The following is a 26545-nucleotide window of genomic DNA, read 5'->3' on the forward strand; positions in this document are numbered from 1 at the left end:
AATCGGCTGCCGAGAAACATATAGTTGATTGGATGGTCTGAATGGCTAGCGTGGCGAATTGCAACTGCTCGCTGAAGATATGAATGTTTGCTTAATAACAAGACATTTCTTGTCAACGATTATAAAAAACAAATCACAAACGCAAATGTACTTATCACTCCCGTGGAAACCTCAAAACAAATAACTAAACAATTCGTTCAAATACAAATCGTGGTCGTTCACATGAAGTAACTAATTAGCAAATAGGCCGCAGATTTTGGAGCCTACCTGTTAATTACAAAATGTAATAGCAAGAAAGTGGCAAAAGTTTTGACTCTATGAAGTGCTTTGCACTGACTTTCAAATTGCCCCACCAACGTCTACAAGCTATTGCAACACAAATTGTGCTGTTTGTCAACAGCTAACCACTTTTTCAACACAGCATATCTACGGTAGAGAATTAGTTTTACATGAAAACTTACTCCCAACGGAGTGGAAGGCCATCCCAGATCTGATGTTGCATTTCGAGTGTCCATTATCGTGACTGAAACAAGATACAAGCCAAAGAGTTATTTTCACAGCACTTGGTGGGAATTGGAACAGAAGAAAGACTTCGAAAAACCAGTTTGAATGAAACTTAGGCTAATTGTACGCAACCATTCTTGAATTGTAGAAGGTATGACGGTATACGATAAATGCAACAAAAAGCGCTGATCATTTAAATTTAAATCAAGGCAATTGTAAGTCACAAAAAGTACATTCATTGAAATGTCGATTGCGGTAAGAGTGTCAGTCATTAAAGAGTGATGTCTTAAGGAAAATACAATATCATCTAGAGTAGAATCAATGTAAAGCGTTTCGTGTTTCGCACAAGCAAATTCTTTTGATGACTCGCTTGAATGGCAATGGATTGCGTCATCAATGGCAAAGATCAATTAGAAAATTAGACGTTTCGTGTTTTTCTCACACGGACAAAAAACGATGTCCACTTTTCAATGAAAACAAAGCGAATATTACTCTCTAGCCACTGATGTTGAAGCTGCTGCGATTTGTAACACTTGCAGCCTAAACAAGCCATCACCAAGGTAGTAGGGAGCCTATTTTCGTAACAAAACGCATGTACGTTGTACTGGTACAGTGTTATTGTACACCTAACGGGCTACCTCCTCACTTCAAGCCCAATGGTTACAATTGACATGCGCGATCCAATCTACCGACATAACAAGAATCAGTGGATTTCATTAATATTTGTCTAGACTAGAAGATGTCCTAAAGCATAAAAATATTGACAAATTTTTGATGGTGTTTTACTTTTAGTTCATAAGAGAAGGACTTAAGATTAGACAGACTGCTGGAATCAATGCCAACTGACTGTTTGCCTGTCCTTGCAAACATTGAGCCAGCTGCACTACGGCGCCAACGTGCTGTTCTTTCCCTGGGCCGTAAAGCCCTAAACCCTGGCCATCCGCTACACACAACCACGCTGAGATATCCACCAAAGCAGCGGCTAAAATCAAGAAAGCCATTTGTACGCGCTGCACAAGACCTTCTGGCAGCCTCTGGTGGAAGCCCTAGCAAACAGTGGTGCCACGCGGCGTGGTGTGAACAATGGTCAAGCAGCACGTCCCCACTTCGCCAAGTATCCAGATCCCCGTCCCAAAACCAGCTGGGACATGGCCTCTCTAGACTTGCCTCATCAAGGCGTAACCGTTTGCTCACTGGTGTTGCACGCTATGATGCAGACATGTTGCGTTGGGGCTTGGCAGAGAGTGCTGCTTGTGAGTGTGGCGAAATGCAGACGGCAGCCCACATTATCAAGGATTGCTGGCTATATAGACCACCCCATGGTATGGAAGGCCTAATTTCCATCGATGACGACACCAGGCAGTGGCTAACCAACGGATGCCCTGACATATAGCGACAATACGAGAGAAGAAGAATGCCAAGTTTATTTGCAAACAATGACATCTTCCATAACTAGGTCGTACGATAATGCTTGTGCAACCGAAAATACAACAAGAGCTCGTACAAGTTTTCTCTTGAGCAGTTGTAGTTTGCACAATTTTGTTGAGTTAATGTTTACAAACGTTGCATAAACAAAAAAATTTGTAACATTAGTTGTTGAGAAAATGAAATGTAACTTTACCTTGTAAGCACCAACCCAACCGTGAAATTAATCCAATTAGAAACAGAATTAAACTGAAAGCTGAAGTCATGGTCCTTAATATTGTAATAGTTTTGCAATTTTCTTCTCTATGCTCGTACCAAAAATATTTCCATCAAAAACAGTTATAACAATGAAATGAAGCAGTTATCTAAAATTATGTTAGATATCACACGTATAATAATCTGTGGGTAAAACAATTCTGGTTAGATACAGTATGTTTAATTAAAAATACCCCGATAAAAGACTTATAAAAATGTGCACATATCATTGCAATAATCCTTAATAATTTGTCATAAATGACATTAAATCGTTAATCTTCGTGGAAAACTGGAAAAAACTAGAAAGCTGAGGATGGAGTAATCAAGCATGCGAAACGAAGCACAGACTAAACAACTTGATGCAATGTGTTTGTTTCATCACTTTTGAACTTTTATGATGTCATAAACACCAACAAAAAACGGTGAATTGTTTCCAACAGAACAGATTAAAAAGAAAACTTGGTAATAATTTTTACAATTATTGGGAGCTTTATTACCTGTGTACCGCAAGTCGGTCTCATCAAAAATTGGCCTATCGCTCACTATGCTTCAGTTTAGGCATACAAACATTCTACAATAGCTTGATAAGATTAGGCTACTGGTGGTAGGCTATCAGTAGCAGCAGCAAAAGTTCATGTTTTGTGACTTCAAAAATTTATAACTCTATTTGCGTTTTTTAAGCTTGAAATTTCACTTTACTGCTTTGTTTTATAGGCTCATGCTTCGTTCGAAGGCTTCTATCCGGGTTATGCGTAGCCTAACTAGAGCAAGCAACATCAATCACAAACAAACGTTTTATCAAAATAGGGAAAAACTTTAGCCTAGATTAGGAAAACTGTTTTGCTCATACCACCTGGGTGATGTTGTATTGCTGTAACTAGTGCTTAAAACCTGATTCTATTTTTCAGCTTTCACTATCGCAAGGAAAGACTGGGCTACGTTTAGAGCACAACGTGGTTGCTAATAAAAGGGCAGGAGTAGGCTACTGTGTCAAGTTAACAGGCTAACAAAAATCGCATACACATAATTTTTTCCACAGATCACTAGACACTAGGCCTGCCCTTGCTCGAAATAGTTTATCGCAAACGGCTTGGGAAGTTAACTTTTTTTCACTTTATTAAGATTGTTAGCTGAAATAGTCTTATTCTTTCTTTGGTATTTACGGCGCCTTCCAACTATAGGAATTAACCTAACAAATATCTTCTGTAAATGAGGATGTTCATCAGGCATTTAGTTCAATAACATGATACGCTCTTGTGGTGTAAGCTAAGGTTTTAGACTTAGAGTGTTTTAAACCAGAAGAACGTATTATATTATTGAAATATCTTCTTTGCTTCAATGCACTTGATCATAAATAAAAGTATAGAAAACCAGGTTTTTATTTTGAAGTGAAGCTCTCCTGCAACCTTCTACCAGTCTACCACATCACTAGAGCAACTGCCACAAACGGCAAACCACAAACAAATGATCGGCCGCGGCGACATCCAAAAGTCGAAAATTTCACGTTTTGAATTTCTTTTTTCTCATGAAAATGGAAATGATGTCACTCGTTTGAGTACGCTGCCTATTACAAGGACAACGACTCTGGCAAAAGTTTAGAAATGTGAAATCACAAAAGTAAAACATTAGCTCCTACAGTATCAAAAATGGCATTTATTTATTTACTCATTGTACAATTGATGAGTTATCTCGAAAAATAAACAGTACTTGGTTTAATATCACGATAAAATGCTGGCAATTATAAAAAAGTAAACAACTAGATAGGCTACCAAAATAATTTTGTCAGCAAAAGCAGCAGGGTTGTTAAATTTCAGGTTTTTCTACGTTTTTGTTTTGCAATAGATGAAGCAGAGCTATATAACAACACACAATCTTGTTTTTTATTATTAAATAAACTCAACTTTGCTTCGAATCAAATCATTATTTTTGCGTATTTTCTTATTTCGGACGAGTTTTTTTCGACTAAAAAAAATCGTTACAGACAGCCTTGTTTTGCTGCGATTATTTTAAATTGGTTTCGAGAACAAAGAAGCGCCGTGCTGGTTCGACTCTTGGGGTGTGCAACACATTCTAAGGACTGCTCTCCATTTAGCGGCATCTAATGGATGGAATAATTCCCCAGCAACAACACTTCAACAATCGGAAACTTCCCTCTGTCAATTTCGGTTACCAGGCCTGCGTTACTGGTTCAAAGCCTCTACAACAGTGTGGTTCTTAAACTGGGCGGCGTGAATATTCTCCAAGGGGGGGGCACGAAGGTGGATAGCTGTTGCACGAGTGTGGTGCTGTATTGCAATGAAAAAAACGGAAATGTGGGTAGCATGCCTTACCTTGTGTCAAGATTGACTGGAAATGTGACCCAGTCTTGAGTTTATTCTTGCGGTTGTTGCTTAGTCCATTGTTCGGTAACAATGGTTGTTATAATAAAAGTAATTTGCGTTCTTCTGGTGACTATTTACTAGGTTACCTCCTGATGTTAAAGATGATAACTAGCTTTTGTATTTCCGACGTTTCGTCAGTCAGCACGACTGACTTTATCAAGGTGGCTAAAACAGGTTAACACAACCTGTTCAGCAACGATGGCACAACACAAAAACGTACTGATAAAATGAATAAAGTAAGCAGCAAGAATCAGAATCGTCGGAAATACAAAAGCTAGTTATCATCTTTAACATCAGGAGGTAACCTAGTAAATAGTCACCAGAAGAACGCAAATTACTTTTATTATAAAATGCCTGGTGAACAGTCTCTCTCTGTTTTTAATGGTTGTTATGTTACGTATTTGGTTTAAAAGTTGCTTGTCTGCACTTGCAAGTGTAACGACACAAGCTCGATCTGTGTTGCCAGATTGGGCTACTTATCGCAAATTGGGCTACTTTCCATATGTGATTTGCGACAAAAAATTGAGCTTGGCGACTTGCGACTTTTTGGGCTACTTTTAAATTTAGATTGGCGACAATATAACAAGATTGCGACTTTTTTACATTGGAAATTTCTTACTATAAGTAAGTTTCGCTTGCAGTCTTCTGACAGTTTATTTGTAGTTTACAAATTTTACAGCGCATTCTCATGTTTCCAAGATGTAGCAAGGGACATGGTTGAGTGAGTTTCTAGTCTATTCTAGCGTTACGTTATCTCCGTTCTATGTCTTTACAGTTTACTTTTACTGTAGAAGTCAGAACGCAGAAGTGCTTGAAAAGTAGTGTGCTGAAAAAGTAGTGAGAATCTAATCTGTACCCGATAGAGCCTGATGTGAACGTGCCTTACTGTACCGGTAACTCTGTTGCTATTTAGCAGAGTAATTTGTGCAATTTCACTGGGTTTGTTAAGCTGATTTTTCGTATACCTGTGTTTTTTAGCTGTACATTCAAGAGCATTTGACGGCTTGTATGTTATTAATTACCATTTTTTTTCAGGTTCTTCCACTGACTGGCATGCAGTTTTTACATAGTTTACTAATCAATGTAGTAATAATTGGAATAAGAATGAATGGCTTGATGAAAGTGTATGTTTGTTGAATTTGTGTGATGATGATTGTACACCTTGTCCTTCAGTGAAAAAAACCCCCAACACATGCAGGTGTCCCACTCCACAAATCTTAATTTTTGTTATGATTTTATGAGAAAAATTGGCTTTTTTTATGCTTTTTTTTATGATCTTTTTGCTTATTTTATGCTGTTTTTATGCTTTTGCTTCGGCCACGTTATATTGCTCAACTGAAGTTACATTCGCTAAAAAAGTTTGGAAGCAATCCACACTACTGACAAGATACCAGCGACTTAAGGGAGGGATTTCAAACAATTTTGATTATTAACTAATATACCATAAGCAAACGAAACCAAGCAACAACATGGCGTTTATCATGATACACAGGAAAAATAACTAAAAATTGCAAACGTTTTCAATCAAATGTGTCAGACGAACAATCAAATGAGCTGCAATTTTTATGATTTTTTATGACTGAGGTAAATTTTTATGACTATTTTATGGTTTTTTCAAAAAATGATAAATTTTATGATTTTATGCCGAGTGGGACCCATGCACATGACAAAACTGAGGCTAAGCAGTTCTGTCATGAAATATGCCTAACAGAGACATCCAAAAGATTGTGTCAGTGTTAGAACGCCTCACGGGGGGTCTGGGGGGCGAAGCCCCCCAGAAGTTGGAAAACATAGTTCCCGCACCCCCTGCTATAAATTGGGCTACTTTGGGAGCAAATTTGCTACTTTTTTGGCTACTTTTTTTTTCAAAATCTGGCAACTTTGGCTCGATGCAAACTTAAAATTGTGAATATGACATGCGATGTGCGGCGCACATTGTGCGCAGTGCGTTGTCTTCAACTAAGCTACGAATTAAACTGCTGGCTTTGAAAAAGCAGCTACATCACCATCTCATTACTGCAAGGAAACGTAAATTGTGCTCCACTTAATCTTTTAATTTATCTTTTCGCTCACCAATCTTCGTTTCACTAATTTTTACGTAGGCAAATGGTTGAAATAATGAATGAACAAAACCGCAAATCCCGAATGACGATAGGAATATATTATTACATCAAAGACGAGGAATACGAGAATTTTTCGTAAATAACTTTTTAACTGCAACGAAGGTGCAACAAGTAAGGTTTACGATACTGGATAGCAAAAGCTTTCGAAATCATTTAAGTTGTAAAGAACTGCGGCAATTATCTTTGACAGGGTACGTACTGTCCTACAACGTATATGTGTGACTTTTTAATTACTTGTCATATCGCCACGGACCACCTGTGCAGTCGTCGCGGACCACCAATGGTCCGCGGACCACAGCTTGGGAAACCCTGATCTAAAGCATGCAAAATATTATGTATTTAGACTTTAAATTATAACTTAGATGAGAAAAGGGGGGCACAAAGTTTTTACAAGTGACACCAAGGGAGGCGCATCCCAAAAAGTTTAAGAACCCCCTTCTCTACAAGTATGCGAAATTGCCAGGATTAAGCTCTCAAAAAAGTTTTCCCAGTCCGAGGATAAAGATTCAATCAATTAGATTCTCTTTTAAATTTTGGCAAAGTATTTTAAAAAACAACATGAAAAATATCTTGCTGTGTTCATTGTGACAACATAGTTGCGACTTGCAAGTGACGTGTTGTACCTAATAAATATTAAGCACTGGTTCAAGAAAATCACCTCTTTACCAAAATTGTAAATACTAACAAATACAAAATTGAGACTCTGCTACAAACTAACTGACTGCTCAGTACTTTTCAAAACATAACCTTGATTCTCGTCCTTCTGAAAAACAAAACAAAAATGCACCTCGGATGGGACTCGAACCCACAATCCTTGGCTTAGGAGGCCAATGCCTTATCCATTAGGCCACCGAGGCTTATGTTTTGGTGGAACTAATTTTACCTTTTTTTCAAATATGTTTAAAAACATGCACATTTACCATAGATTTATTTCAACAGAAGTTTTACCAAACGACGTAGACTGGCATTTTAAATGTTTTTTTTTCAAAAATATCTAGATATTTCTGCATTCAAGTTTTACAATCCTAAATAATTCGTAATTCAAGTATCATAGTTCAAGGCCAACTCATTTTCAGTTCAGTTTATTTGTTTTTATTTCTAACCATAAACAGCAAAAACAATAGCCTACGCTTCAACATAGCTAAGGACAAAGGTATAGAAAAAGGTAGAAGCGACAAAACGCAAACGTTATATCGTGCTTGAGATCGAAATAAGTAATTAAGTTAAACGAAAATTGGCATGGTCGCAACATCTTTACAAAAATTTAAGATAAAAAGGAAAATAAAAAAATTACAAACAAAAATAAAAACAACAACATATAACATGTATCCATTCCAGGCTATATAGCTTTATCAGCCCATACAGCTTTTAGCTGATATTGTCAAGAGTTGTATAAATAAACACTTGTTATGAAGATCGGCCATGGTGGATTAACAAAAGTGCTGATGGTCGTGAGGGGAACACGTCTTGATGCGTTTAGCTCATAGCAAAGAAGAACAAGGCAGGCAAAGAAAACCCCACAAAGAAATCCTACCACGGGCGAAGCCATTTCAATCGCAACGCACCAGGCTTTGCACGACTTACAATTTTACAATTTGACAATACGAAGCAATGACCAAAACAAGTAAAAACAAACAAGCAAAAACAACATCATCTTCCTGAGGAAATTCAAATTTTCCCAGGAAAGTTATGTCTTAGAAACATCAAGCGTGCTTTGATGCGCAGTTACGTGGATAGAGCGATAATAATTTTAAGATGTAGCGTGGTCAAATTGGTCATGGATGTAGCAACAGTTCACAATCCGCTTTGTGCATTTAAAGATTGTCACATTTTATTTTACTGTACATTTTACTTAACGAAACCAAAAAAATGAAAATATATCTTGTATTATCTATAATTATTATAATAATACCGTAGGCCAGTGCTTCCCAACCTTTTTCAGTTAGCGACCCACTTTTAATGCAAGTTTTATTGTGCGACCCACAATGAGATAGATATGACATCTTTATTATGGCATCTTTACTATACTGGCGTACGTACTGAAATAGTTAATGCGATACAACACATCTAATTGTTACATATTTGTTACATTGTTGCATAATTGTTACGCAATCATAATGCAATAATTTCCCGATGTAATAGTAAACAAGGTTCACAATTCGTGAAAATGGAAAGTCAACAAATGAAGTGAAGATAAGAGCAGCGATAGCGAAGGCGCAGTACTGTTCATTGTTCAAGACCAAACTGCGGCTTGTGAGATCCATAGTAATGTCGGTATTTTTTAGAAAATTTTAACATTCAGTAACATTTAGAAATGCTTCGCGACCCACCTGAAATAGCTTCGCGACCCATCAATGGGTCGCGACCCACCGGTTGGGAAGCACTGCCGTAGGCCACTTATATCATTTATTGTATAATATGCTAATCGAAATATTTTTGAAACTATGAAATATTTTTGTTTGTAACAGTCCCAATGCAGTTTACAAGTTCAAAATAACAATATAGGTTTGATATAAAAGTAATTGCTAAACAACGCTTTACACCTCGGATGGGACTCGAACCCACAATCCTTGGCTTAGGAGGCCAATGCCTTATCCATTAGGCCACCGAGGCTGGTGATTGGTAGTTTGTAATTTTAAGTTTTTGACAAATGTATTAAAAAACGATCTGACAAAGATTGATTTTGACAGAAATTTACAAGTTTATCGCTACAATTTGTAGTTTTTTATTTTTTTTTATTATGTAAATTTCTGATGACGTATTATCCAATAACATACTTTATGCCACAACAATGCGTATGTGTTTCTTGGGCGTCTCTAAAAGGCCAATAAACAAATGCGCTACTGTCATCACATCAGCAGAAATATGAATGCCTCTTCAAACTGCATAAATTTGTTTCGTGCTGCTAAGCTAACGTAGAAATTTTCTAATGGGTTGGTCGTGAAGCAAGCTACGTTTAAAGATTGTTGAGCTTTGTGTTTGTTTAAAAGTAGCCTAACAAGGATATGTTATAACGAATCATATAAATTGCCGGATTTACTATTAGACTGGAAAGGCTGAAGCCTAGGGCCTCAAGATAAAATGGCCCCAAAATTTAAATACCACGTAGCCTACATTTACATCTAAAAACGGTCTACAGATCTACATCTAAAAACGTTAAAAATATACATTTGTAAGAACCTTCACCGGGTAATAACATAAATTTTGGTAAGATATAGGCTATAGTTATAATTATCTTGTTATTAGTGTTTCTTGTAGCCTTCAGGCAATAGCCTACAAAATTGTAAGTTCAAAGTTTCTTCGAAATACCTAACCTAACACAATAAAGTGCAATTATGTTGTCGGACTAGCATTTCCTGTTTTACAATGTTTACTGTACGTTACAAGCTTTGGTTATATTCAAACGGTTAATTTTAACACTTGCATGCATATTTCTTCATCACTAATAATGATTTACTATGATATCAAACGTTGTTTGATTGAAATGTTCGTCTTTATAGCTGTTAAGGTGGTAGTTGAAAGGCTCAAACTAGGACGTTTCTGCATCTAAATCCGGCCCTGATTATATAGTGAAAAAAATATTTGAATCAATTTTAAGGTATTAACGTCTACCCTTTAAAGTACGTGTTAATTTGAAGAGAAGGAGACATTATTTATGGTCTCTGTTAAAGAAGGACCTTTAGTGCAAACTAGCACACGTTAAAATTATTTGGATTTGAACAGTCAATTCATAGAACTCACGACGTGATACATTTTCTTTTCCACCATACTATACTTCCAAGTTTGATCAACTAATGAATTGATAGATCTGAATCTTTAATCTGATTATATAGTACTGTATTTTTTATTGAGTTTTGTACTTGCAGTACTGTACTGTAGCACTGCATTGAGTTTTGTGTTTGTTTAAATGTAACAACGATATGTTATAACATATTGTATGATACTGCATATTATTTACTATTTTGCTTAATTTTTTTCAACTTTGAAATGTTTCTGTTTTAGAGGTAAATCACCCAAGAAAGGTCCAAAATGAAACACATTAACACCTCGGATGGGACTCGAACCCACAATCCCTGGCTTAGGAGGCCAATGCCTTATCCATTAGGCCACCGAGGCTGCGACATATCGGCAACGTTTAACAACTTCCAACAAATGAAATAATATTATTTGAATAGAACATGGCCTAATTTCTATTTGCATGAGAATATATACTGCAGCAACCACAGTTGCGTAGGGAAAACTCTATAATACTGTAGACTTGAATTTTCCAATTTAGTGTGATACTCAGTGCCGGATTAAGGGGGGGGGACTGGGCTGAAGCCCAGGGCCCCCACTTTTGGGGGCCCCCACCTCAAAGAAAAAAATCTACCGTATTAATTTTTTTAGTTGCACAGCTGGAGATTGCTGCTTTAATTCGCATCTCAAACAAGCAGGGGCGGCTCGCCCATATGTGCTGCGATGTTGCAGAACCCCTACCCCGCCCCAGTTATTCAATTTTTTTTTAAACAAAAAACATATTTATTTGCTACTTTCATATCCGAGTTATGTGTATGTAAATGTGCTGTAGAAACATGCCGTTCTGCCGCTGTGCTTTTTGAATTGTTGCAAAGCCTTTATTCATGGCTCGTCTCGTCTACTCATCGTAGGCAAATCCATCGAAAATTCCTAGATGGTTTGCCTGTTTTAAAGACATTATCTGATACAAGATGGTCAGCTTGATATGATGCAATCAGTGCATTAAACAAAGGATACAGTGAGACCATTTTAGCGCTTAAAGAATTGGCCTCTGATGATGCTCAATCTCGAGAGAGCAAAGCCAAGGAGAAGGATTTGTGAAAAAGTTCAAACAACTGGAGACAGCTATTTTGCTTGAAATGTGGAGTGCAATTTTGGAAAGGTTTCAAAAAACAAACCTGTCCCTTCAAAAAAGTGGATTGTGTTTGAATAATGCAGTACAGTTGTTACACAGTCTCATGAGCTTTGTCAAAAGCGAAAGATCCCACTTTGAAACGTATGAAGAAAAAGGTAAGAAGAAATGTGGATCCAACACCTACGCAGGTCCTTCAAAACGAATTCAAACCCAACGTTATAGGCATTTTGATGAGCCCTCTACAGAGCCAACGATTTTTTTCCCCCAAGAGATAAATTTAGAGTTGAAGCGTATCTTGCCATAATTGACAAACTATCTGCAGAACTGGATAAGCGTTTGAAAGTGTAAAGTGATGTCGAAAGTAAGTTTGGTTTCATTTCAAAACTGACGGATCTTAGCCCTAACGAGATTCATCAAGCTACTGCTGTTGCATTGATGAAGGAATATCCCATGGATTTCGAAGCCAATTTTCCAACTGAAACAGTTCATTTTGCAGAATTTTTCAAAGTGAAAACTGCTGATGGTGGAAAAGAAGCCTCAGAAAACCCTGATAAACACAAAGTGGAAGACAGTGTTGAGCTCAACATGTTCTTACTTCTAAGGGAAAACAGGTTCGTTGAAACCTTTCCCAATGTCTTCGTTGCTCTGCGAATGTATTTGTGTATGATGGTCTCCAACTGCAGTGGAGAAAGATCTTTTTCAAAATTAAAGAGAATCAAAAACGAAGTTCGAAATTCTTCGCGGCAAAAGCGAGTTTCGAATCTTTCGCTTAAGCATTGAACATGATATTTTGGATTCATTGAATTTTGAAGAATTGATCAGCGATTTTGCCACGAAAAAAGCATGAAAGCGTCCATTTTGAGTTGATATGAACAATTTTCTAGGGAAGCGAACAAAATGACTACCGGTGCCGCCTACTAGTTTGCAGTTTCATTTTTGATTTATGGCCTATACTCCTATGAATATGATTCTGTTTTTATCGTGTGAAGCTGACAAACAATTCACAGTGCATACATAAAGTTGCGGCCAAAAACAAACGTTTAGTTTTTTTGTGAAACGATTAAGCTTACTTTGATCGCTCTGTATCTCAACAGTTTTGTTTTTAAGTATTCGACACCATCAGTGATTTGCGCGTATACAAAAAATATTGACGCCGTCAGCGGAAACGCGAACGTTCGAAAAACCATACGCCGTATGCGTCAACGTAATTTGTAAAAAAGTTGGCGGCGTCAGCCCATACACAAGTGTAAACTCATTTTGTTTGCTAGGTGCCAAACATTCACACAGTATAAACCACTCGAAACATACAAGTTTTATTTCGAATTTCCACGAAGAAACACAAGCATCTGAAAGTGTTCATCTGACATTTTGCTGCGTTTTGGTTTCAATATGTCTTTGCCCATTGAAATCATTCTTTCAACTTATCCAAAATTTGGAAAGTTTGATAAAAAAAATGCAAACAACAGCTAAAACATTAAAAAGTATACGTTGACGCTATGCGCTAAAAAACCGCGAAAACTTTACGGCGTAGCCTCAAGCGACAACTATCCAAAAAAACGTGGCTGTAAGCGTCAGCGTAGCCTAAACAAAAAGTCTACGCCGCAAGTTTACGGCGTAGGCTATACGTACATCTCTGGACAACATTCACACCAAGCACTAATAGTGTATTGTCATTGCTAAATTTGCTTTTCAACCAGAAAACGAATCTTTTCCGAAGAAATAGTGTTGAAATTAACCAGGTTTTGCTTTCAAAAAGACAACTAGAGAACAGTGGCGTACCTAGAGAATAGTGGCGTTGCTCGGGTAAGTTTGAGAGTTTGCGCCCCTCTATAACGTCAGCATTCAACGAATTACGTAATTTTGTTGTTCTAAAAATAATGTTCCTGTTTAATGGCTTTTTTCGATCCCAATCGCAGCAAAAGCACAGTACCAACTACGCAATACACACAACTCAGGGTTTGGAGGCGGAGCCCCCAGATGCTGAGAAATGCTTTGCGCGTCATTGATCGATAACCTTTTCAGCGAAAAATGTCACTTGATAAGGGCCCCCACTTTCAGGTCAGCCCAGGGCCCTATAAACCCTTAATCCGGCCCTGGTGATACTCTCTACTTATTTGTTACTCTCTACTTAATTCTATCGCAAGACGCATCCTTTTAGATTATTTGTAATTCAAAGGAAGGTTTTTCATGAAAAGTTCAGTGACGACGATTTATCTTAGAAAAGAATCTGGTCTGACTGAAGCTTCCGACAGTTTTTGCAGCGTCGTTATTTGTAAATTGTTTCATCTACTAAGCCAATGGTTTTTAACCTTTTTCTTGGTACCACCTTGAAATCGCCAACCAGTTTTCGTGCACCCTTCTAAAATGACTGAAAAGTAACCGTCATCCACAATTCAGGTTATTTTTGAAGCAGGATAAACAAGCATAGCTTCTTACGCTTCTATTTGAATAAGCTTAACTGAAGATCTGATCTAGCTGTTAGCTGATCAAAATCGATTTTTAGCAGTTTGTGATTGAACTGACTCGTGTGAAAATAAATTCGTTTGCATTAGCTTCTTACGTCGTTTTACAACTATCCTTATTAATCCAGCTTCCCGAACCCCCTCGGAACAGATCTCTTACCCCTTAGTGGTGCGTGCAGTCGTGTACCCCTGCGCAAGATGCAGTTAAGTGGAAAGCTAATTTGGAAGTGTGATGTCGCCCACACCAAGAGTTGAACCACCGTGGCTTGTTCTTTAAAGTGTTGCAATCGTGCAAGACTTTAAACTTATTATCCTAGTTCGGTTCCAAGCACACGTTTTGTCGCTTCTACTTCTTTCTAGATCTATGGTTTACATGTGTTGTTGTTTTTCAGTTAGTTTTTCAGTAGTTGGTTCGACTCCCGGCTTCAGCTGGTTGTTGAAAAACACCGCTCACCTCTACCCAGGGTGTAATAAATTGGGTGGGCGTAGTTGCTGAAGTAAAGGCGGCCGAGAGAAAGGAACTGGCCACCCTACTCTCCTTAGTGCCGAAAGCTTAGTATAATGAGAACCTTATCTTCTCATTCCCCTAAGCTCAGTATCTGAGTATGGGACCTTTACCTTACCTTTTTTCAGTTATAAAAACAAACAGAATCGATCTAAAGTTGCTTTCTAGACAGCAAACCGGTCGCTTTTATATTGATTTGTAGCTTCATGCAGACAAATGTCGGTGATTGAGGCCGAGTCAATAATCCGAAACCTCTACAACAGGGATGGACAACCTTTTTAACACAAGGGCCAGTTAGGAAAATTTAATGCTTACAGGAGGGTCGCACACTAAATAAACACCAATTCATAATCGCCAGCTAAATCACCTGATGCAGCCAAATTAGCCGACTTCTCTTCAAATGCTTTTTGAGAATAAAATCTTCCATGTGCAAGCGAAAGAACAAAAATATTATGAAGAAAACATATTTTATTCAAAAACTTCATTTTTTGGGGCTTTTGCATTTTTTAGAAAGTTTCAAACACATATTTGATTTGCAAAGTGACTCTTTAAATCATATAACATCGGTTTATTTTGATATGATCTGAACAGTTATTGAATAAACTGCAAACCCAGTGTGTGTTTAAAGCCCGCTGAAAAAAGCAAAACCCCCAAAAAAATAATCATCGTACGCCAATGATGACCTTAGTCGTAAATTGAGGTTTGAAGTGTTTCAACATTTGAAAGCTAAGTTTGTATTTCAGCTTTTTTTTTATTCTTCAGCCAACTTCTCACAATTATCATTTTCACAAGCTTCAAGTGCATAGTTTCACGCTTCTGCGACATGGGAAATCACAGTTTAAGTCAAAACAGCTTCAATTGCAGTTTGTTGTCTCGTATAATCGACCAATCATTATAAAAGAACACACCACGAAGTTTTATTAAATACTGAGTCAAAGTTGACTCCCTTTCTTGTCTCGTAGCATTCCTCCATTCTCTCTTCAATGAGAGATGCTTCAAGTAGTTCTTGAATTTGATCTGCTTCTAAAACTTCTTGGCACCCTTGATCAACTTTATTTAGTGATCCAACAGTTTTGTCCTTTCCAGACAGATATCGTCTCTTGTAGACCATGTTGACTCCTTCCTTGTTGGAAGATAAGTAGATCCAACCTTTGGATCGCGCGGTTTGAATCCCTTTCAATACGTTCGGTTGTTTTTCTAAAAGCTGAGCTACTGGTATTCCACGAAAGGGGATCATGTCCATCAAAGCTCTTTCATAGCTCCCGGTCAAACGAATCATTTCTCCTTCCATTGTAAGCGTGAACCTGGAAATGGGTCTTCTTGTTAGTTGTACAACGCCATCGAGCGCGAGGTCTCTCAAAATTTCTTTCACCACTCGATGACTCGCTTTTGCTTTCAGTACCATTGCGCAAGAGAGCAAGCAGTCGCCATCATCAGCAATTTGCCGAAGTAAATTTCGCGCAATTTTGTCGTGATTCATTGCAAGGGTAAAATCAAATTAACATTAAAAATAAATTATAAATTAAAACTTAAACGCCAAATCGCCTTTCTGCTGCAAAAACATATATTGCATATTTTGTTATGTGAAACAAGTCTGATAAACTCTAGAAAATCAACACGTTTTCATAGCTTCGTTGACTTTTTCTGGGTCTTTGGTCGGTGATCCTGTGTTGAAATTTTTTCTGGCTGAAAGGCGAGTGTTGCAATAAAAACATAAAAATCGGGAAACTTTTCAAAAGAATTCGAAAATTTTAATATTTCACATTTAACGTTGAAAACTGACGATGCTTTAAAGCAAAATGCATTTTTCATTCATAGAGTTGAGCTTGGTTCGACGATGAGTTTTGTTAATGCGCTTTATCAGACACTTGCTTTGGGTTGGGTTTCCTTTTCATATCAGTTGGTTTCGTTTCGACTTCGTTTCGTTTCGACTTACAACAAAACAAAATTGGCCTTTCCTTCAAAACGAAAAGAGGCAAAACCAAGAAATAAGATTTTCCGTTAAATTTAAACGCTGTATTTTTTTTTTTTTGAACAGTTCAAGACCAATGTGTTAGCAAACGACAACGAATGAAACTCTTTTTCCTATTAGCATTGTCAACGGCATATTCTCAGTCCGTTCCACTAGCCCAGTTGATTACGAGCCCGACTTGGAGCACGGACACACCTCAAGATCAATGGAAACTAGTTCAACTCTTAGGGTATGCGCTTGAGCAACATGTTCAAAGGACAGCTCATTATTCAGTGGTTACAAGTTGATGGAATAATTAACAGACAATAACACTTTGACAATCAAAAACTTTACTCTGGCAATCTCGGTGACCGGGTCTGGGTGAGTGGTTTAAAGCTTCTACGAGTATGTGAAACTACCAAGATCATGTGAAAACTACGAGTGTGCGAAACTACCAAACCAACAACCAAGCCAACCCACTCCAGTGGTCTAAAAAAAGATAAAATCTCCCAAGTTTCACCTATCATACGTTTTTTCTTGTAGACCTTAAAATTTGTGTAAACTTGGGACACTTCCACACCTGCCAACATTGCTAGTACATTCCGTAGTGAGACTGCCACTAACTGCAACTATGATGTCATTTGTGACCTGAACAGTGAACTGTATTTACTTCGATCTGTCTAGGGAGCAAAAACTGGTTCTGCTAACATTGCAAACCTGGTCGAATATTCTAGTAGAGATGAAACTTTGGTGAGTGGCTTCAGGCAAAAATGTGCTCAGGAAAAGATGCTGCTTTTTATCATCCACTGCGCTATTTTACTGTCTCAGCTGCAGCTCGTAACTGGACATTCTGATTCAACACTTGATTCAGACAGTTTTGATTTAGTTTTATGTGCTCCTAGAACAATTTCGACACCACGTTGGAGAATTTTCCCATCACATTACTGGGTGAGAAGCTGGCAAATCCATGCTATTTACATTGATTCAATGTTTGTAGACATTGAATCAAAGTAAAAGTGACTAACGTTGTACGCTTTGTTTACAGTTATCGGATCTGAATGTCTTAATCTTATGAGTTCCAACTCTAGCAACCCTCTGCAAACCTTGGGCTACATTGAAATGATTGAAGTAATTGTTGGAATGAGGCAACAGGCGCAATAAATTCTCTTCCCTTGCATTGTTCTTGTTAACACGATTACCGACTTTGTTTTTATGACGTCGAATCGACGTAAACCGACATTTTTGCGACTTATAAAAGTACCAAGCAATCACAGCAATGCTTTCAGAAATTTGTCCTGCAAGAAAATTCCACAAATTTGTCAGTGAGATCGCGTTCGAATTCCAGTATTCCTGCCAGGTTAGAGGAAGACTAACTTCTTTGTGTTTGGAAACTAGACCGTTGGTCGAGGTTATCGCCTTCGGCTCTAGTGCTGGCTGGTATGGATTCGATTCCAGGTCGGGTCAAATCTTTAGAAACAATACCGATTATGTTTTTTCTTGCCTTGCGCAGTGAAGATAAGTCGGACAGGTAAAAAATGCGGTGACGTCATGAGAAAGTGCTGTTAGAGAGAGAGAATTTATTTTTCGTTTGGTCAACTTGGGTTTGATTTGAGCCAGGTCTTGTCATACTAAATACTGTAAATAGTTTTCTCAATATCGTCAGCTCTTTTTCACATGTTTTGTATAACCTTTTGAATTTCCAACTAACGGTGACACAAACTGTTAAATTTGCTTTGATATTACTAATTAAATTTTATTAAATATACCACCACTAGGCGCAATATCCATACATATGGTATATAATATATGTGAACGTTTTATTACGCCGCATGACTACTTTAGCGATGAAGGCATTGAATGTAGGTTCGTATTTGAAAACGGAAAGACAAATAATCCTATTTCATTTGCAGAATTATTCGTTTACTCTAAGTTATTATATTCGCCTTCGATGCTGCTGCAATAAAAATACAAAGAATTGGAGTTTAATCACTCACAGTCTATCAACCAGAAAACCTGCTCTCACAAATCACAACTTTCATTCAAATTGATTGTATTTGCGACATGCACCCCCCAGGTCACAACCGGACGGAAGAAAACGCAAAGACGTCATTTTGAGTTCAAAAATGACGTAGATGAATTTATTTCGAGGCGTTCCCTCCACTCAGTTGGTCCATCCATACGTTGCAACAGAAGAGAGCTTTGTAGCACAATGAGGCGATACCAAGTTGAGTGATGAGGTGATAGGTTCTGCTTTCCAACAAGGAATACCAGGATTCAGCGCAACACTGAATCAAGCAACCAAATATCTGAAGAAGAAGAAATACGTTTGCACTGAAATTTACTGCAAACATCATATGTTGAAATACGGTATTTTTGTCGTGTCTAGGCTTGTGTTATATAGGTAAAGATTTGAATGAAGTGAATGAGAAGGCAAGCCACTTTAGATACACCTAGATACCACCATATTTCGACTGCAAAGGTTGCCTTTTTTATATAATTTCAAAGTCGCTACGCATTGAAACAATATAAAAACGAAAACTTACTGCCGAGGCATGTTTCTGGTGAGTATCGAACCGCGGTGCTGTCGAGCACAGGCCTGATGCTCTCACAGTCGGCCACGGATAATATTCAAATAAGCCATGTTGTAAAAACAAATCCTTGATTTCTACTCATGGGTTTTGCACTCCTGTCCACCAGATAGTGCAGAAAACATCAGTAGGGCATACCTAGATAGACCCATGATAACCCTAACTTCATAAAAACATGGCATAACCAGGAATTTCAAACTGTTTAAAAGCAGATGTCCAGGATTGTTAAAAAAATCATTCAAGCCTGATACAATGACACGCTGGGCTCCAAAATCCAAACACTCTAAAAGAAAAGCCACTTTTTCCAAAAAACAAAAGCCAAAGAAAAAAATACGAGTAAAATCCCTAATCGAAATGTATAGAAAATAATTAGAAATGTTATAGAAATGTCTACACTAAAAGATGTCTTACTAGCATCATACCGCAATATCCAGGAGAACATTGAAAACGAGCTTCACAAAGTTGCCAACGTCTTCCTCCTGGCCGGCCATTTCTGCATAATTATATTTCCTTTCGAACTTTTCCACTTCTCCAAGTTTTTGACTGAGAAAAATGTGAAGAAATTTTGAGGCAAGTCTGAATAGTTTGTGACGTCACAGTTAGGTTTTATGAAGTGACACAAAGCAATACCACGGACTTAATACTGTCAGGACATCTATATTTCGTTTTCCTTGTTACATTGTTTAAAAAGCCTTAAGATGCAGGAGGCTTCTTTTCAATTTGTGAATCAAAGTGTATTTAACTTTTAACAGTAACAATTTGTACGAAATTGTACCACCTTTTTCCTATTTCACATTACGTAAGTGGTTACTCGCCAGTTTACAGATCAAGCGGCGCTGGTTCGACTCCCGGAGTGTGCGCTTGAGAAACGAATTTCAGCACTGCTCTCCATTCAGCGCACCTAGTGAGTGGAGTAAGTCCAAGACAACAAGTCTTCAACAACAAGCGGAAACTTCACTCTTTCAATTTCGGTTGCCGGGCCTGCGTCAGTGATTCAAAGCCTTTACAAATATGCAAAACTGCCAGGAACAACCTATCAAAAGCTTTCACAGTCTGAGGACAAAGATCAAATCAATCAATCAATTGGAATTCAAGTTGTTGTCAACCTCTTCATAGTGAACAGGGGTGTTGACAGGGGGTTCATAGGGTACTCTTGGACCCGGGGCGATTATAGGGGCCTGTGATCTTTTCAAGCGGCTCGGAGATTTGAAGAAACCACCTCGAATTTGTTGGTTATGGAGTGTTTGCCAATGAGATTCTCGCGCCCAAATTAAGACACTTCTAAGAAAAACGCATTTTATCCAAAGATTACGCGATGATTTCTTTAAGTTCCCGGGCCTCTGAGAAATACTACAAGCCCCTAAAATCATCCCAGGCTGGCTCCAAAGTACCTCCTGGACCCCCCCTGTGAACGTAACTACACAATGGGAGCACCTGGCCGTTAGCCATGCCACCATAACCTAACCTAAACACAATATACAAATCCAAAACACCGTGTATCACTTTCACTTTGACAAAGTTGATCTAATTTCTATAAACTAAAGCAACAAACCAGATGGCAGCACATTACTAGTCGGGAATTGAAAATTGGAATTGGATGACTGGAATTGAAATTGGATGAATTGTTACTCTACTAGTTGAGAAAATGTTTACAAATCTTTACGCTACAGTACGCTAGAGAGCAAATTACAAACATTCCAAACATCTTGCTGCTTACTTTATTCATTTTATCAGTACGTTTTTGTGTTGTGCCATCGTTGCTGAACAGGTTGTGTTAACCTGTTTTAGCCACCTTGATAAAGTCAGTCGTGCTGACTGACGAAACGTCGGAAATACAAAAGCTAGTTATCATCTTTAACATCAGGAGGTAACCTAGTAAATAGTCACCAGAAGAACGCAAATTACTTTTATTATTCCAAATAAAGTTAAATGTCAGAGCTCCTGCGATCATTAATAATGCGTTTGTGTTTGGTCTGAAAGAGAGCAACCTCTCTACATTTTGTAAAATTGCTATGGAGAATTTTTTTCATTTGTTCTACCAATATAATTTCCAACATCATTATTGAACAGATTTTATTTGTTGGAAACTGAGATATCCTGTGATAGCAAATATATAATCAGTTAATTCTGTTTGGAACTGCAAATTGTAAATTGTTTACTTTTTGCGCACGATATGGTGATGGAAACACAACAGTCAGAGCAGGTGAACAACTCTCATTCTTTAACTCTGAATTTTCGGCTCGGGTTCCAAATAGCGACTGTCAGAACAGCGACTGTCAATAGAGCGACCACACGACAGCGATTCATTTAAAACAGCGACTGTCAATAGAGCGACTACACGACAGCGATTCATCAAAAACAGCGACTGCCACAACAGCGACCTCACTTCTTTTATTAAATCCAAGGCTTACGCGCACATGCACTCTTTCACCCCCTCCACACATACCTTCCATCCCCCACACCTCTCTACACACGTATGCACGGACAAATACCTATATTTCACCCTATATTTGGTCGATTCTGACTCATGACGTTTTTGACCAAGAAGCTGAGCATCTGTACTTCCAATACCTTAGCCTACTAATTCTAACTGTAAACTTTGTAAACCAAAACTACCCTAAAAGGTAATTGACATGATAAAAAATACTTTACAAACTTTATCACAGATCAACTAGACTAGGCAATCATTGTCAAGCTGGTGCCATACAGAACCACCTAATTTGGCCTCCAAGTCAAAACCTGCTGACTGGCATGATATAAATCCAAAAACTTCTCGCTATAGCTAAATTGAAAACTAGTTGTGTTCAAATTTGGCGCCTACAATAAATAAAATTCAAAAATATGCCACATAGGTGCCAGATGGGGCATTTTTATGGCACTTAAAGTGTTAAGTCGCTATCATAACAGTCGCTGTTTTAATGCAGTCGGCATTTATACAATCGCTGTTTGGAATGTCGCTCACTTCATTACGTCGCTATTATGAAGTCGCCATTATGACAGTCGCTGTTTTGACAGTCGCTATCCGGCCTGGATGCCGAATTTTCTAACTCGGATTCTTGCTACATTATTTTTTTCGTCAGTATGTTTTTTAATGTGCCATCGTTACTGAACAGGTTGTGTTTACCTGTTTCAGCCCCTTGATAAAGTCAGTCGTGCTGACTGACGAAACGTCGGTAATAAAAGCTAGGTATCATCCTTAACATCAGGAGGTAACCTAGTAGCCTACAGTGATCACAAGAACGCAAGCCACTTTATTTATCAAATGACCGGTGAACAGTTTCACTCTGTTTTTACAATTACAATGATACAATTACAATTACAAATTACAATTACAATTACAATTACAATGACCATGGGCAGGTCATATAGCAAGACATTAAAACAACAGATGGACTAACAAATTAACAACTTGGACACCCTGGGAAAACAAACGCAAACGAAGAAAGCCAAAAATGAGATGGAGAAACGAGATTGACAAAGAATTTGGAACAATCAACCGGCAGGCTATACAAAATCACACGATCGACTGGATCGGCAAGAAAAGGAGAAGGCCTTCGCCCTGCAGTGAACTACCCCTATGGAAATGATAATAATTTGGATAGGCCAGTTTTGCTTAAGCGACACTAAAATCCAGCTTGAAAAATGCCATTTTTACATCAACGTTGACATAATGTAGAAATGCCAGCTTTTCCAATTGGTGAAATCTTGTTTGTGGAACAATTTATTGTTCCGTTTGATCTCAAGTGCTTTTTTGCCTTATTTCCAAGCAGTAATTGTATCACGTTTGCAATAAATCGTATAGTTCACATGTTGTAAAGACGTTCAAAGATAAAAATAAAACTGCTTCAAACATAAAACTTTTGTTAGCAATTTGGTCAATGATTACCAATGATGCTTATCTCAAACTAAGTAATCAGGCAAACCATATTTCTGTGAGGTGCTGTGCAGCTTGATTGCGAGGTTCCATTAATGATTTAATGCTGATAAGAAAAAGAATGTTGATAACAAAGTTAACGTTGTTTTTATGAAAAAATACGTTGATTTGAAGTTGCAAATTAGATTTCGTTTGACGTGTTTCCGATTTCATTGGTCGCTCATAATGAGTCGTTATTTAAAAATGCTGATATTTCTGGTTAATAAAATAAAGAGAAGCTTTTGCAAAGTTTGTTCAGGCAATTGACATTTTATCGCAGCTGGGTAAAGGTGACAAAAAACTGAATCAAGTACGTTACTAAATAGTTGGCAATCAACAACAGTTTGAGTATGATAGCGTACGTAGCCATAAACCCTGTATCGAGGGAATTTTTTTTATTCTTTTTCTTAAAATCATACAAACAAATTTTTTTCCGTAATTTGTTTAAAACACCAAAAACCAAATGGAGCTGAGTTCATACGAACATTTTCCAATGGGAAACGACTCCCGACCCGATATGCGATTGTGCATTAGACAATCAAACGACAAAACACATCCTTACCAACTGCCCCCTTAACCCTTCCTGTGACGACAATGACTTAAGAGATGCTACCACCAATGCCCTCATCTGGTTTCGACCCTGGCGGACAAGCTATGAATGAATATGATGACACAAGATTCATTTCAACTTTAAAGAAAACTATAGAGTAATTATACTACTATCATTTTGTGTGAGCTAGTTAAAGCAGGTTTCTCAAATGTTTAGATTTGTCCATATTTTTGCTGTGATAGTGTATTATTCTTTAGTATTTCTTTAAAATTATTTTTCTTATAGGCTTGAAAAGGGCTGTATGACTAGCCGAAAACGTTAGCTTATTGTTTTTTGTTTTTATAATGTTAAATGTACTGTTGTTGCTAGGTTATGTCTGTTTATAGAGTAATTGTTTCAACATTTCATAATTATGTATATTGTGATGCTTTCTAAGGCCAGCACGAAACTGAGCATTTTCTGTATTAATTTAATTAAACATTATAAAGAAAATCACTGAAAAATTGGAATTAATAATTAAAATAAGCCCCGCGTTTATTACGCTAAAAGATCATTGAAAAATATATTCATTGTTTTAGCTTTGACGTAGGCTAATCTGTGCAGCGGTATAAATAGTAATATTTATGCAACAGCAACTGGTCTGAAACAATGCAGTGCATTCTTGAGTGCTAAAAGTCATGTTTACGTAGTGGAAATTTACTGGGAAATTTTTAAACAAATATCTAAAAAATCATGAAATTTAATCTTGTAAAAACTTTTTATCCACACTTTTTTCATTTTTACACCAATTTTCCGACATTAGTGTATCAAGGAGTTGGAGATTTTGACTGAAAACCACCGGTGCTCTTCATCTTAAAACAACATTATTATTTCATAACCAAGGTCATTATGATGCACATTAGGCTGCAAAAGTTTCTGTTTAACAAATTTCCTCATAGAAAATACGCATATTAGAAAGGTCACGAGTTTCTGTATCAGCTGCCTTCACTTTTCCGAGCCGCAAATCAGTCCATTTTCACATCGATTCAACGTCTGCAGACGTTCAATCATTAAAAAACGTTTAATTTGCTGGTGGGGTTTGTAACATTGTTTACTTCTTGCTGACTTTGACAACGCTTCAATTCCATGGTCAAATCTTCTTCACCTATCATGCCATCAAAAATGGAAAAAACTAAGTGGAAAGTTTGTTTTTCTTAAGTTTTTCTTGTTCCATCATGTAATGTCATTTCTGTTCCTTTGAACGGTCTATTGTGAAAGACAAATGCATCTCATCTACGCCAGCAAGTGGCGTAGACAAACATGCAAAAAATGACGTCAGTGATGACGACTTAACAATTAACGTTAAAAATAGTTTTGTTGCAAGAAATCGAGAAGACGAAGAATAAAAGGAACGCATGACATAGCTTGAAAGTAGACAAGATCCTAAAAAAGCTGCACCATCTTGCAGGAGTCAAAACTACAAGTAGACCAAACAGGGGGTTGTTAGATAGTGAGGTTATGCAGTAGTTTCCTAAGGACATCAGTGGTGGAAGTAGAATCTCTGACTGCGATAAAGAACGCTGCTCAAATCTGCTATTCTGACAACGCAAGTAGGCTATTAATTTCTGTAAATTTAATGTTTATTTTACGTTTGTGGGTAATTTGGTACAACAATCAAATATAAACCTGATGAAGCAATGTAGTATGCCTTCGGTAAACAATACAATGTTACACGTACCGGGAATCGAACTAGGGACCCCGCGATTCAAAGCCGAAGAAGGTATTACAGTATTAAGCCACGATATAGAGACAAGTTCATCAAAGCCGCCTCGCGTGTGTGTTCGCTCTTTACCAAAGTTGTAAATTTTTATTGCATTGTTTGGATTCTGTTGAATAAATTTCCCACTCCCTCCCATATTTCCCACGGACAACAAACAAATCAATTCATCTCTCAAAATACGAGGCGACATCAAACCAATGAATTTATTCCCGAAATTGTCTTGACAGGTGAAAACATTTGTGTGTGTGAAAACGTTCCAAATTGAAATAGTAGCATTTTTGCTATATGTTTAGTGACAACGGCTTGCTACTAAACATAATAACCTAAAACACAAAAAGCTCAAGCAGAGATGTATCTGGATGTTTGTATTTTGATTAATCAATACAGTAAATTTGACAGGGAGTTAAGAGGGACCTCTACAGAGGATATGAAACGTCTCAGGTGGTTTAAATACTACTCATATCTATCATGCTTATGTCCAAGTCCATAGGCTTCATTGGCCTACTACCAGTACCAATCACATTCCCATGCTTCTTCTTCTTCAATTGCCTTGCCTGAACCAGGCATCGACGGCCTCAGATGAATAATTAGACCAAATGTTCCTATTATATGTTGCATGGATGATTGTTTCTGTCTTGTCGTTAAATTGTTCCAGATGTGTTTGTCTTTGTCTGCCAGGTGCCCGCTTTCCAAAAATTTTACCAGTTAAAGAGAGATGCTCCAGTTTTTGCTTTCTTACTACATGGCCGAGAAATTTATATTGTCTGGTTTTCATACTTTTTAACAGAGTTCTGGTTTGGTTCACTTGGTGTAGAATTTCTTTATTTGTTTTCTTTGCCAGCCATGAAATGCGTTGCATTCTACGGAAGCACCACATTTCAAAAGCATTAATCTTTTCTGCCATTTTTGTTGAAATATTCCAGGTTTCAGAGTTGTAATGAAAAACAGGATAAATATAGCATTTTAAAACTCTAGATCTTGTTTTGAAAGAGATATTTTTATTGCAAAGAATTGGTTTCATTTGTTGGAAGCTTGCTTTTGCTTGGGCTGTTCTTATGTTGAGCTCTGTTTCGTCTCTTGCATCCCAATTCACCATAGTACCGAGGTATTTGAACTTTTGGACCTGTTTAAGAATTGTTCCATTAACTGATAAATTACAAATAGGAGTTTCGGTTGCTTTTTTCTTTGTTATGACCATTGTTTCTGTTTTGTTTTTATTTAATTCCATGCCAAATATCTTGCTTTTCGTACACACAATA

At 37.5% G+C, this 26545-nt stretch overlaps 1 protein-coding gene, 1 long non-coding RNA gene and 3 other non-coding genes across 5 annotated transcripts in view; all 5 read right to left on the reverse strand.

Moving 5' to 3' along the window:
• The window catches only part of LOC145767502 (ephrin type-A receptor 4-A-like), a 30798-nt gene extending 28493 nt beyond the window's left edge, over positions 1-2305 (reverse strand). Inside the window, exons 1-2 of the mRNA XM_082579334.1 lie at positions 2126-2305; positions 462-523 (exon numbers count right to left, since the gene is read on the reverse strand). Of these exons, the coding sequence (XP_082435460.1) occupies positions 462-523; positions 2126-2195 (132 nt within the window). The 5' untranslated portion in view covers positions 2196-2305. The remainder of the gene's footprint in view (positions 1-461; positions 524-2125) is intronic.
• Positions 2306-7472: 5167 nt separating this feature from the next.
• On the reverse strand, positions 7473-7545 carry Trnar-ccu (transfer RNA arginine (anticodon CCU)). Its single transcript has one exon. It is a non-coding gene; the product is annotated as a tRNA-Arg (tRNA).
• A 1683-nt stretch (positions 7546-9228) lies between these two features.
• On the reverse strand, positions 9229-9301 carry Trnar-ccu (transfer RNA arginine (anticodon CCU)). The gene has a single exon. It is a non-coding gene; the product is annotated as a tRNA-Arg (tRNA).
• A 1430-nt stretch (positions 9302-10731) lies between these two features.
• On the reverse strand, positions 10732-10804 carry Trnar-ccu (transfer RNA arginine (anticodon CCU)). Its single transcript has one exon. It is a non-coding gene; the product is annotated as a tRNA-Arg (tRNA).
• Positions 10805-18506: 7702 nt separating this feature from the next.
• On the reverse strand, positions 18507-19600 carry LOC145767584 (uncharacterized). Its single transcript, XR_014288813.1, has 2 exons — positions 19487-19600; positions 18507-18782 (listed from the first exon to the last, which is right to left on the reverse strand). It is a non-coding gene; the product is annotated as an uncharacterized LOC145767584 (long non-coding RNA).
• Between the last annotated feature and the right edge of the window lie 6945 nt (positions 19601-26545).

Source organism: Aplidium turbinatum, chromosome 3, assembly GCF_918807975.1.
Source record: "Aplidium turbinatum chromosome 3, kaAplTurb1.1, whole genome shotgun sequence".
Classification (NCBI taxonomy): Eukaryota; Metazoa; Chordata; class Ascidiacea; order Aplousobranchia; family Polyclinidae; genus Aplidium; species Aplidium turbinatum.